The 13494-nt window shown below is 40.0% G+C and overlaps 1 protein-coding gene and 1 long non-coding RNA gene across 7 annotated transcripts; one reads left to right on the forward strand and one right to left on the reverse strand.

Moving 5' to 3' along the window:
• Positions 1–352: 352 nt before the first annotated feature.
• LOC113012845 (uncharacterized) lies at positions 353–3098 on the reverse strand. Of its 6 annotated transcripts, none has more exons than XR_013904337.1 (5): positions 2444–3098; positions 1835–1955; positions 1545–1583; positions 1248–1369; positions 353–1171 (listed from the first exon to the last, which is right to left on the reverse strand). It is a non-coding gene; the product is annotated as an uncharacterized LOC113012845 (long non-coding RNA). The 6 variants fall into 6 exon arrangements; XR_013904338.1 differs by having other exon boundaries at positions 354–1127; XR_013904335.1 differs by having other exon boundaries at positions 354–1171; positions 1475–1583; positions 1835–1960.
• Positions 3099–7130: 4032 nt separating this feature from the next.
• LOC113033286 (gonadotropin subunit beta-2-like) lies at positions 7131–13207 on the forward strand. The gene is made up of 2 exons (XM_080294561.1): positions 7131–7420; positions 12897–13207. Exons 1-2 carry the CDS (start codon positions 7403–7405, stop codon positions 13128–13130), a joined length of 252 nt encoding a protein of 83 aa, XP_080150687.1. The 5' UTR covers positions 7131–7402; the 3' UTR covers positions 13131–13207.
• The last annotated feature ends 287 nt before the right edge of the window (positions 13208–13494 follow it).

Below are 13494 nucleotides of genomic sequence, written 5' to 3' on the forward strand. Positions count from 1 at the left end.
CTCTATTTCAGAATAATTAATATGCGGAAAACACTAAAAGTTGATTGTCTTCCAATATTCTAGCATAATTAAAAAACTTTGACTTTGTAAGTACATATTATTAGTCCTAATGCCAGTATGAGTCTTCATAACTCCTGCTTTGAAATACTGAACTTTGAAATTTACCTGATGAAAGATAGTTTACAGTGGCACTCTGTCAGGATCATTCTGACTATAAGATCACTGTATTAATCTGAATCCTTCTGAAATGTGCTGTGAATGAATGCTGATGCAACTCACTGTGGGAAAGCTGCTAATAAAATGAATCTGTGACACATGCAACACGTTCACAGAGGAAGAGGACTCAAAGGGAGGACACGCAGAGGCTGTGTTGAAGTCAGAAATCCAAATCTTTATTAAAAAAAAACAGGCGGCGGTTACAAACAGGAAGACAAGCAGTCCATCAAACAGTCTACAGGGTCAAACATTCAGAGAATTTAAACAGCAGTAAAAAATAACTGGACACTGAAAAACTTAAAGCAATGTGTGACGCAATAGAAGGAAGCAGTGTGTTACTGTGTTGTGTTGTTTGTTACGTTGTGATGTGTCATATCGTGTCGTGTTGTGTTATATGTAGTGCCGACGTAGGACAGTTTTTCCAATTTCATTGTACTACTGTACTATGTATGACTGTGCAATGACAATAAAGAGTTATCTTATCTTATCTTATATTCACTGAATTATCATCAATTACAAAAGAGAAAAATGACGATTTCTAAGGATTATTTTCTTAAATGCAATTAGAGTGTGGCTGGTAAAGATGGAAACATACAGAATGTAAACTGTGTGAGTTTGGTGAACTTTGTTAGTAACAAATGAGGTAAAAAAAACAACCCCAAAACATACAAAACACAGAAAGAGGCTCTCAGTATTCATTAATAATTAGAAAGAAAAATTCTGGTCGTGGATTTTTGCAGTCTTAGTTCCGCTCGCTGTCATCATTATAATCATCATGATAAATGGCGAGGTCCTGAGGTGGGTGGGGCTGTCTCTGTGATGTCACCATGAAGGAACAGCATCTGGCACGTGTTGGTGAAACATCCCAGTACACTGGTGTAGTTTCCTCTCCAGCTGTTTGACATGTGACACTTGAATAGTGTTAGGTCAGGTGACCACATGGTTTCTAAAGTAACTGACAGGAAGTAACCAGGCCGTCAGAAATGGATGGCATGTGTGTAGAGTTACTGGAGTTGGGTAACTCTACTTACCAAAAGCAGAAGCACACAGATGAAGGATCAGATGCTGAATGTTGCAGGAACATGCTCATGTGTGGTGGTCATTCAGTGCTGCTCCGGCAGGTTAGACAGTCCAAGACTGATATGCTGCCCATCTGAGAGTTTGAAAACACACATGGAAAGATTTATTTTGTGTTACAGTCAAAGTTGGATGTTCATTTTTGTCCTTTAAAAATGTTTGTGTATTTGAAAGCACTAACATTTAAGGATGACTTGGATTGTCTCCTTTAAAGGGGAGACAAGTGTATCCACTGATCTACGTCACTTTACCTGGATGATGACTCTTCTCCCCCTCACTCAGAAACACTCCTAATATAACCAAGCAAATAAATAATATTGAAGATTTACTTACATCATTACAAAAACATCAAAAACATCTCCCTTTGATTCTATTTCTCCATTCCTGCTGAACATCAGGCAACAAATATCTCAATAAATCACAGTAAAATGTAAAGCACATGTTTTCTCTGCTTTGTCTAACCTCTGCAGAGCCTCTGTCAAGAAAAACATAACTGTAAGCATAAAACAAATATACATTCATAACACGTCACTGGACAAACCTCGGTCAGTTGATTTCCTCTGTGCAGTGCAGATGAGCATCAGTCAGCAAGTGACTCTGCTGGTTCTTCTGAGGAAACACCACCGTCTCTCCACACCGTCACCATCTGTGAGCACAAACTGCTGCTCTGCCAGCATGTAGGAATCACATATCACACACACAGGGGTGAAGAAACATCAGAGCTCAACTTTGGATACTTTAGATCTAAACAGATCAAAGTAGCTCTTAGTTTCAACAATCAGTGAGCAGACAAACAATGATACCAAACTGATTCTGTATGAATACAATATGGTATTTTCAATACAGGTGTCAAATTAATTTATTAAAACTAATACAGATATATGTATATTTTTTTTTGATAAATTAGTTTGCTAAATTATAAGAATATATTTTTTTTTTCATTTAACAATTGCAACTAAAAGAAATTAAATATTGAACAAAAATATATTGTCACATTCTTTGCATGCTCAGCATGCTGAAAGACTTGAAGTTGCTACAGATTTTAAGAAGTGATAATTATAGGGAAGAAACTTCTCTTTTTCATCCGTTTAATCAAACATTTGATGCCTCAGCTGTCTCAGTCCTATAGCGTTCTGCAACTACAACTAACCTGAGGCTTGGATTTGGCTGCAGGTGCCCCTGTACATCCTTCTCAGCAGCACACATGTGGGTACCATTTAATCCCACTTCTTCCTGAGCTTTGCTTCATCACAAGACCAAAGGTGGCATCCCGTGTCACAGTCTTATCATCATCCAGAAGAAACATTTGAAGAAACATTTACGCGCCTCCTGGTTTTGTTTTCTGATCCTGCGAAAAGACTGAGGACAACAAAGCCCAGAGAACACAAGATACACAACATCCAACATTCAGACTCAACAGCCTCCATAAATGAAGAGCACCAGGTTGGTTCAGTTATAGTAGATATGAGCATACTTCACATTACTGGGTATGAATAATAATGAGGAGGCAAACTTTGACGATGCAGAGCATGATGTCCCATCATCAGACTGTAAACAAACATCCACCAGGCTTCTTTGTTGCCAAAATTGATGATTCTCCTATCAGGGATCAGTAGCGTGTATTAACCTGTGGTACAAGCAGCAGTCACTGAAATATTACTGTTTCAGATAAGAAATCTAGGACATAAAAGCCAGAGTGGGAGGGATCTCTGCAAACTGACTTAGGTCTGCAAGTGTGAAGCTCAACAAAAATCTGACTCTCCAGTCACAGACAAACAAAAACTCCAGCTGGGAGATAGAAAATGCTGTCTGGAGGACCGCACCCCCCCCCCCCCCCCCCCCCCCAGTAAGGGGGACTCCCCACAACTATGTATGCATACATGTTTTCAGTTCATTCCAGACTTCCTGATGCATTTTAATCAGTTATCACTGCCTTGTTATTACATTCCTGCTTATTACACAGAAAGTGTCAGAGGTGCTCTGGCCCTTTATTGTCATTTTACATGTACAACGAAATTATGAGTGCTCCATAGCAACTGTGGGGGTATAAGATATAAATAGTAAAACAGCAGGAATAAATAACAAACAGGAGAAATATATACAATCAAGCAAAATATATGAAAGTTACTGAGACCATGGGTCAGATTGGTGAGGTGAGTGGGCAGGGGTGGAGCGTAAGAGGATAGGGTTTGTTAACAGCCTGAATGGCCCAGGCGAACAAGCTGTTTGTGAGGTAAAGACCCTACATTAATAGAGAGAAAACACTGAAAACCCCAACATGATATGACTCCCTATGAGAATGTGCTTTGGCAACAATGGGAAAGAAAAACTTCAATTTATCAGGAAGAACCCTCGTGAAGAACCAGGCTCAGGGAGGAGGAGCCATCTTTCGCTCTACATTATTATATTCCTTTCTTCTGGTATTATTATTATTAATAATATTGTTGTTGTTGATTTTGTTGCTGTTGTTTTTGTTTTTGCACTCATTACAAAACTTAAATAACCACGTGCGGTTATATGCATATTCACTTCTGTAAACACTAGCTAGTCATTTTATTGGAGGGGTCATTCACAAGCAAAAAGAACAGAAACATCCTTGCTTATGATGTTTCTGTTCCATTATGATCTCTCTGTTTGTAGAAAAGTTCAGTTCTCTGTAATGTAATGTTTTTGGTAAATTATTCCTGTCTGTGTGTGTGTGTGTGTGTAGTCAATCCATATGCTGGCCATTATTTTAACTGCGCTACGGCAGCTTCTCTGTACTGTCATAGAGCTAAATTGTGCCTAGTTTTGCCTGTAGGTGTTCTTTTTTTGTTTGTTTTTGTTTTAGTTTACAGCTAAAAAAAAGAAAATACCTTAGTGGTTAATAACCAAAGTAATATGCTTACTTTCTTGCTGAAAGTAAGATGTGAAGATGGCTATCAGCCTAAAATCTGTGTGTTATACAGGCCTCTTCATTGTTATTATTATTTATATAGCACCAAATCACAACAACAGTAGCCTCAAGGTGCTTTACAGGGAGTGCAGAATTATTAGGCAAATGAGTATTTTGTCCACATCATCCTCTTCATGCATGTTGTCTTACTCCAAGCTGTATAGGCTCGAAAGCCTACTACCAATTAAGCATATTAGGTGATGTGCATCTCTGTAATGAGAAGGGGTGTGGTCTAATGACATCAACACCCTATATCAGGTGTGCATAATTATTAGGCAACGTCCTTTCCTTTGGCAAAATGGGTCAAAAGAAGGACTTGACAGGCTCAGAAAAGTCAAAAATAGTGAGATATCTTGCAGAGGGATGCAGCAGTCTCAAAATTGCAAAGCTTCTGAAGCGTGATCATCGAACAATCAAGCGTTTCATTCAAAATAGTCAACAGGGTCGCAAGAAGCGTGTGGAAAAACCAAGGCGCAAAATAACTGCCCATGAACTGAGAAAAGTCAAGCGTGCAGCTGCCAAGATGCCACTTGCCACCAGTTTGGCCATATTTCAGAGCTGCAACATCACTGGAGTGCCCAAAAGCACAAGGTGTGCAATACTCAGAGACATGGCCAAGGTAAGAAAGGCTGAAAGACGACCACCACTGAACAAGACACACAAGCTGAAATGTCAAGACTGGGCCAAGAAATATCTCAAGACTGGTTTTTCTAAGGTTTTATGGACTGATGAAATGAGAGTGAGTCTTGATGGGCCAGATGGATGGGCCCGTGGCTGGATTGGTAAAGGGCAGAGAGCTCCAGTCCGACTCAGACGCCAGCAAGGTGGAGGTGGAGTACTGGTTTGGGCTGGTATCATCAAAGATGAGCTTGTGGGGCTTTTTCGGGTTGAGGATGGAGTCAAGCTCAACTCCCAGTCCTACTGCCAGTTTCTGGAAGACACCTTCTTCAAGCAGTGGTACAGGAAGAAGTCTGCATCCTTCAAGAAAAACATGATTTTCATGCAGGACAATGCTCCATCACACGCGTCCAAGTACTCCACAGCGTGGCTGGCAAGATATATATATATATATATATTTTTTTTTTTTATCTTATTCTTTCCCAGTTAAATTTACCCTTCATTCTAATTTGTGTTGTACAGTTATTTCATTTTTAACCTTAATTTATATTTTATTCCTTCCTAGTTAAATTTACCCTTTTTAATTTTTCATATTTATTTCCTGTCTTATTCATAGCCTTTTCCTTTTTTGTTTTCTTTAGGTCACGAGCAGTTGTCCAAGCATTTCACTACATATCGTACTGTGTATGACTGTGTACGTGACAAATAAAATTGAATTTGAAAGGGTATAAAAGAAGAAAAACTAATGACATGGCCTCCTTGTTCACCTGATCTGAACCCCATTGAGAACCTGTGGTCCATCATCAAATGTGAGATTTACAAGGAGGGAAAACAGTACACCTCTCTGAACAGTGTCTGGGAGGCTGTGGTTGCTGCTGCACGCAATGTTGATGGTGAACAGATCAAAACACTGACAGAATCCATGGATGGCAGGCTTTTGAGTGTCCTTGCAAAGAAAGGTGGCTATATTGGTCGCTGATTTGTTTTTGTTTTGTTTTTGAATGTCAGAAATGTCTATTTGTGAATGTGGAGATGTTATATTGGTGTCACTGGTAAAAATAAATAATTGAAATGGGTATATATTTGTTTTTTGTTAAGTTGCCTAATAATTATGCACAGTTATAGTCACCTGCACACACAGATATCCCCCTAAAATAGCTAAAACTAAAAACAAACTAAAAACTACTTCCAAAAACATTCAGCTTTGATATTAATGAGTTTTTTGGGTTCATTGAGAACATGGTTGTTGTTCAATAATAAAATTATTCCTCAAAAATACAACTTGCCTAATAATTCTGCACTCCCTGTATAAAACTTTTATTCTTATGCTTTGAATAAACATGTCAGATTTTCATAAAACATTCATTTGTATGTTATAATGTTTTTCTACACCATGTGTAATTTTTATAGAACCTTTCTTTATTCTATGTATAATCATGTATCTTTGAAAAATAAAATATCTAATCTTATCTTTTGTACTTTGTGGTTATTGAATAAATATTAGCCACTGTGGTGGGGTGTGGTCTGCGGTGCGGCTGCAAGGTAGGCGGACGCATGTGGACGACAATCACACCTCGCTGGCTTAAAGTCTGAATTCAGTCCTGACTGTTTGTTCATGTTGGAGTTTGTGGCTGCAAGCTGGAAAGCTGCAGCCAGTGTGTGAACGACAAGCGTGAATAAAGTGCATGCTGAAAAGCATGGAAACATGGTCGGGTCTGCCGTAGATTAATTACAGCCACATATAAACTGATAAAAACAGATGGCTGAAAGAAATGTTTGATGGAAAAAGGAAAAAGAGTGTTGTGCTGCTAAACTTTGAGGTTCTAAGTCACCAATGTTTAAATAAGAAAATGCCAAGAGGAGACTAGCAGCCCTGAGTCTGCATGCAAAACATGAAAACTCCATAGCAGTGATACTTGTTCTTACATAAGTGCAAACATAGGTGGTATTGTTCAAGTGAAACAAGAACATATCATTTTACAGTACATTTTTGCCATCCTGTGATCTCATTTGCCACATTCTCCTAACATCTTAGAGCTATTTCCAAACAAGAATGTTTATGTTAGATTCTGTTTTAACATGTCACCAATTATAATTCTGACTTTGAAGTAAAGACACTTTTTGTTTTGGCTGTTTTTAATCAGTTCCAGTCGTGTTCAACCCCCATTTAGATTTACTTTCCCAAACTTTGTGGCACTAATGATTCTCTGAATTTGTACAGAAATTCTAGTGTAAGTCTGAGTTTTGGGCTGCTTTGGAGTATTAGTTGTTTTATATTACCCGAGTCCTGAGTAAAGTGTGGTATAAATGCAGGCATGGTCTCAGTGTTTTCTTCAGTGTTCTGGCTGATGTTGTTGAAGCCACAGTGAGCATTTTTGTCCGTTCACCAGTGTGGCGGTATTTGAAAAATATACATCACGGGTGAAATGAAGATGGTTAAACTGTTACATCGCAGCTTTAATTTGAATTAACGTGTTTGTCTGTCTGCAGGCTTCTCAGCCAGACGAGCTGACCATCGAGGAGCAGGAAATCTTGGAGGTCATCGATGATGGCGACATGGAGGACTGGGTCAAGGTACAAAAATAACACAAACACAGTTATGTAGCAGAAGCACTCTCATGTTTGAGGGTTGGTTGTTTTGTGTATTAGTTCACTCTCTGGCTCTTAGACTGTTTGACAAACATTTAGTTTCAGTTTTTATAAGACCTCGCACCGGTACGGACTATCTACTGGACGTTTTAGTGTTTCTCTGGGATCAGCTGGACTGATGTGGCTTCAGGAATTAGAATAATTCAACTAAAATGCGTGCGGTGCATTGGGGCAGGTCAGGTTGGCCTGGGTGGTAGAAGCTCTGCTGAACATAAAGACAAATCAAAAAATGTACAAATACACAGTTCTCTGCTTCTTTTTTTCGCCCCGCAGCTGTAAAGGGCTGATGGGAGATTCTCGTCACCCAGCCGGGCAGGCAGGTGGGCGGGCATGGCTGAGAGTCTGACAGGGGTCAAGTGGTGGAACGACACTTGACCCCCGACTTGAACGACACGTCTCCCTCATGCATGAATAACACGAAGAACTTTGCCTACTTGGTGTTCAATGCTTTTGCTGTGTAATTATATTGTCTTCAACGTTCCAGCGAATAGGTTCAAGCTACAAACCTATCATTAATTGGTCCTTCGAGAGCCGGAGCCCTGGAGTCGACATTCACCGAGGGGAGAAGAGACACGCTGAAAGACTGAGGTCAGCCAGGAAGTTCCTGTAGTAAAGTCCCGAGACGTGAGAATTTGTCATCGGGCAGGTGGATTAGCTGTCTGTTTTCTCTCCTCGATGAATGACGATCGGCGGGATTCGAGGCTGATATTACATGCTAAGCAACACCAAGTAAGTTTAAGTCTTTGCCACTGTGTGCGGCAAAGCACGCAACCACTGTGTGAGTTTGCGTTGAAATTCTTTATCACTGTGTGCGATAAAGTGCATGATCATTGCGTTGTAAGTCTTTGCCACTGTGTGCGGCAAAGCACGCAGTCACTGTGTGAAAACTGCGTTGTAATGGATGAATTGAATATGAAAGTGCAAGTCTATGCCACTGTGGGCAAAGCACGCAACCACTGTGTGAGGTTGCGTTGCGGTCTCTTCTGAGCTGATGAGCAAGCTACACATTATCAGATCGAGAGCTGGCTGAGAACTCCTCAAAGAGAGGGAAACAGAACTGTGATAACTGTGATAACTGGAGTGTGCAGCGTTTCCGTGAGCAGTTTTTCTGCATCTTGACTCATGTGTGTAGAGTGTTCATAGCATCAGCATCATGTTTTTGTTATTTGTTTTGTTGGGTTGAAAAATAAATAAACTTGTGATCATACTCATGGATCACCATGGCACATATCACCAGCCATATGATTTATTTATGCACATGAAAAAAGTGAGTGTGAATGTGTCTGACGTCACAGTGTTTTTGTGCGCTGTGTAAAAGTAATTGCCTCCAATTGTGAGAGCGGTGATTCTGCAGGTCACCAGCTATTGTAAAGAAAAAAAAGAGTGAAAAAGAGACAAAATTTACATTGTAGATGAAAAATAATCATAGGAAAAAGGTTTTGTGTTGATCAGCCAAGAACAACTACAATTTCATTTTCTGCTTTTAAGAAAGGAAACATGCAGGCCAAGTTTCTGGCTGACTTATTTACGGTGCCATGTGTTTCTCAAACTCACAAGCGAGCTCTCACTCCTCCCTGAAGACAAGGAATGCAGCTCCAAAGAGCAATAACATGGCAGATAAAGAGACAGCAGCAAAGTCCTGAGCAAAGAGTCCCAGCAAGCAGCAGCAGTGTGGACGAACAGCATCAGAGAAGAAGAGCAAACCCATCACCCTGCCTGATTGGATGAATGGCACTGTGTTTCCAACAAGCTGCAACTTCACTGTGCATGTGACAAGAACATTTGAGGAGAACTGAGGAGACTGTAGGAGTTTGACATTTGCCACTGTCGCGGTTCGAATTTTTGAGGAAGAGACATAGGACAGAAAGTCCATAGTGGGTCAACACAAATGATTTTATTAAAATACATATGTGGTGAAGATGGGCTCTGCAAAACATCAGGCTCAATCTCCCGCCTGACAATAGGTGGGTGTGATATTTATACTTATGATGACCAGTAACTCCAGTGAGGACATATTCTAAAAAAGGAACCGCTACTTCCTCTGTTCCTCCAGATGCTTCCTGTTATTCTACTCTCTGCACTTCAGAACAGAGCATGAGCATACCGTTTACAAGCAACACAAGTCTGTGTGCAGGCAGACTTATGTCTGTATTTTAACCTCAGTACATGACCTCACTCAACAAACAAAGACATTTTAGAAGTATACTTCCTGACTCCGTTTGAGTCATCTGTTACCAGGCAAACTCCAATGCAGCAGGCTGCTGAATGCACACAGGCAATATGTAGTAAATTATACTGTAAACATGTAGGCAACCTTTCAATAGCTGAACTTTGCTCCATTGATCGGCCAGACATCGCGCTGCCCGTAGCTTCAAACCATTAATTAACTTGACCAAGCTTCAACCCTTTAATTATGCAATATGTGTATAACATGATTACAGTTGCACCTGCAATGAAAGATTATTATGTGCTTATGCTAACACCTGAAATACAGACTTTAATATAACATCATCAGTTTCAATAAATGTGTCAATGAAATGACAATAATGATAAATCATAAATGATGCAACAGTAATAATAAGGATTATGAATAGTAACATAGATTATGAATGTAAAATAATATTTCATCTCTATACTCCTCCTCTTTGGCCTCGAAAAGGCCAACACTCCTCTTATTGTCTCACTCCTCGGGCCACGCAGCCACCTCCTCTTTGAGTGAAATGATGCTCTGCGATCCTTCTCTTCTTTCTTCAACTTCCCAGGTAGACTACTGGTTAGTCGTTGCACGGGTCAGAGGGTTTATTCTGCCTCTGTTTTGCCACCCGTGTTATTTGGAGATGAGCTTGTCTCCACCAAACTCTCATCTGCTACTGCACATTGAGACCAATGGAACTAGGTCCCGCCTGTCCCCTTCAACTGGACTGCTGTTGTGGTACGAGCCGTCACTTTTGGAGCTTGGCACGCTCCCTTCATCCCTCAGGTTCTCATGTTCCAACGCTGCTGAAGATTTAAGGCAGAGCACGTCGTACACCTTAGTTGTCTTCCTCAATGTCCACGATGAATCTCTCATTTTATTTAAAACGTTGCTGTGGGAAGACTCCTCTCAATCTCCTGCACCTCACGACACCTACAAATTAAAATGACCCTCCTCTTGCACCTGGCTTCCGCCATGTGTCAACTCCCTACTGAGACCTGTACAAGAATGTTACACATTCTCTCTAAAACAATCTCCCGCCAACCTGTAACCCTGTGTAAAAACATTAGTCAGCAGTTACATGTTAAGCTCATTTAACTTCATCTGCTTCTCTCACCCCAACCGGTCGCAGCAGATGGCCGCCCCTCCCTGAGCCTGGTTCTGCCGGAGGTTTCTTCCTGTTAAAAGGGAGTTTTTCCTTCCCACTGTCGCCAAAGTGCTTGCTCATAGGGGGTCATATGATTGTTGGGTTTTTCTCTGTATCTATGAAGCGCCTTGAGGCGACTTTTGTTGTGATTTGGCGCTATATAAATAAAATTGAATTGAATTGAATTGAATTAACTCCCAGCTCCACCTGGAACCTGTATCCTGGAAAACAAATCTGTTAAATCAAACATCTTATTTACAACCAACTATAAATCATGAAAGCGATAAAGTATTCAGCATAACAGACAAGTATCATGTTCAGGATTTCTCAAATCATTAAATCACTATTAGTGCCACAATTTATTTTATCCACAATTTAATCAGTGACTTCCTTAAGCAATGTCACTCCACTTGTTTTATCACTATGAGCCCCCTATTAAACTGTTCCATAAAAACTGCATCTCTTATTTGTTTTCTCATGTCCCTTGTCTGTTTTGTACCGAATCCTCCACATGCACTCTTAACAAAAGCAAAACAAACATTAGCAACACATTGACCATCTCGGGTTAGGCGTCAGCCCTCCACATTCCAGAGGTGCTATAAAAAGATTTCCTGTAAAAAGAATCACACTGTTTTCAAGACCGGATGTGTCTCCCCCCATATTCACTCCCCTGTAGTATTCAACATTTTCCCAAGAACACAGTTTAATAGCATCACCAACTCATAACCTATAAACACAGTTTCTTCACACATAAGCCCAGAAATCCTGTAGTAGGAAAACATTATTAGAAAACATTAACTATTTGTCCAGTTATAAATCACATATTCAAAGCACATTAAGAACTGTAATGCTGTAGAGAAGAAAATGCAAATGTTAACGCTGCACAGGTGTATACACCCTTTCTCACAGTAATCTCTGTGAGCAACACAAACCCCTGAACAACACACCTGTTAGATTCACAAACACAGAAAGTGGCATTTAAAAGTTAAATCGTCATGCAACCTCAGATGTTGCTGTCATCCTTCTGCTCCTGTAAAAAGAAACACACATAAATTCATCCACCCTTTTGGCCTATCTAGGTGGAGGTTAACCTTGAGTCGTGGTCAAGTCTTGTCAGCTTTTACCAGTCAGTCAGTTTGTTTTTATTTCCAGTCTTTCATTCATTCATTCATCCATTCTTTGCTGATAGTGGAAACCATCGCCGCATTTAGATTTCCGCGCTCAGCAAAATGACGTCATTTCAAAAAGAAAAACTCATGACTCATAAAGTCACAAACATGCTGCCAGCTGCTGTTTGCAGTAAAGTCAAGCTGTGTGTCTAGTATATTTGTCATGTGACTCCAGACCTTTATTATAAACATGTAAGTGACTAAACTGGGAAGAAAGTCAGTGTATTTCACCTGTATCTGTGTCACAGATACTAAAAACTTTCTGGTTTCTCAGCAAAAGTAAAGGAATATATTAAATTTCAATTCTATTTAATTTATATAGCAACAAATCACAACAACAGTCACCCCAAGGTGCTTTATATCATAAGGCAAAAACCCAATAATAATACAGACAAAATCCCACCAATTAGAGGTTTAAGCCTTAACAGTAGAGTGTGTCTGACTCTGGTTGCACAGAAGAGGGCCCCGAAAGCTGAAGGCTCTGCCTCCCTTTCTACTTTTAAAAATCCCTCAGAACCAAAAGTATATTTGATGACTTTATGGTGTACCTTTGTGAGTTATACCAGGGAGTCCATTAGCTCTAAATTTGAGGAGCACAGTATGCAGACTTGAACGCACTGAAGATGTAACACTATTAACAAGATAATCAACCTCTGTGGGAGTAGCGTTTAGGTAGCTCCCCTGCACTGTGTTGGCACATGGTTCATTGAAAGCATCAACTTTCCCTCACTGTGATGCACAACAGTTTAACAGTAAGACTTTATGCCTAAAACCAGGACTTTGAAACTTCATTTAACATTTTAGGTGAATTTCTTGTTTAAAAACAGTTGCTTCTGTAGTGTTATAACAACATTTTTGTAAGGACACTGTTTTCATTTCCCCTCCCTTTAGGACCCTGTCATCAAGATACCATTCAGCAATGTGTACCAGCATGTGTGCACATACCGGGACCTGTACTATAAAACATTTGAGCTTCCCGCCTGCCCACCTGGTGTAGACCCGATCGTCACCTACCCTGTGGCTTTGAGTTGCCACTGCGGTCGCTGTGCCATGGACACATCTGACTGCACCTTTGAGAGCCTGCAACCTGACTTCTGCATGAATGACATCCCTTTCTACTACTAAAAGAAGCTCAATCATATTTAAACACATTATACAGAGTATACGGAAGCTGCCCTGTTGTTTAGAATCAACCAGTAATTACAAAAAAAAAAAAGTTTCTGCTATCGAAATAAACACATGATGAATATTTCTCTCAAACAGTGTCTTAAAAAAAGATAAAAGGTAATTGACGCCTGACGTCTGAAAGTTGACGCCACAGCTGGAGTAACTTTAACTTTCCTCATATCCTAAGGCCAGCAGAGATTCAAAATGACATCTGTGTAAAATTTACATGGAAAAAAGTTCTTTCTGTAAAGTGATATATAACCTAATTCAACAGTTTATGAAGAATTTATGTCCCATTGCTAGTTTCAAGTCTTACTGATGT

This window comes from Astatotilapia calliptera, chromosome 20, assembly GCF_964374335.1.
Source record: "Astatotilapia calliptera chromosome 20, fAstCal68.1, whole genome shotgun sequence".
NCBI classification, from domain to species: Eukaryota; Metazoa; Chordata; class Actinopteri; order Cichliformes; family Cichlidae; genus Astatotilapia; species Astatotilapia calliptera.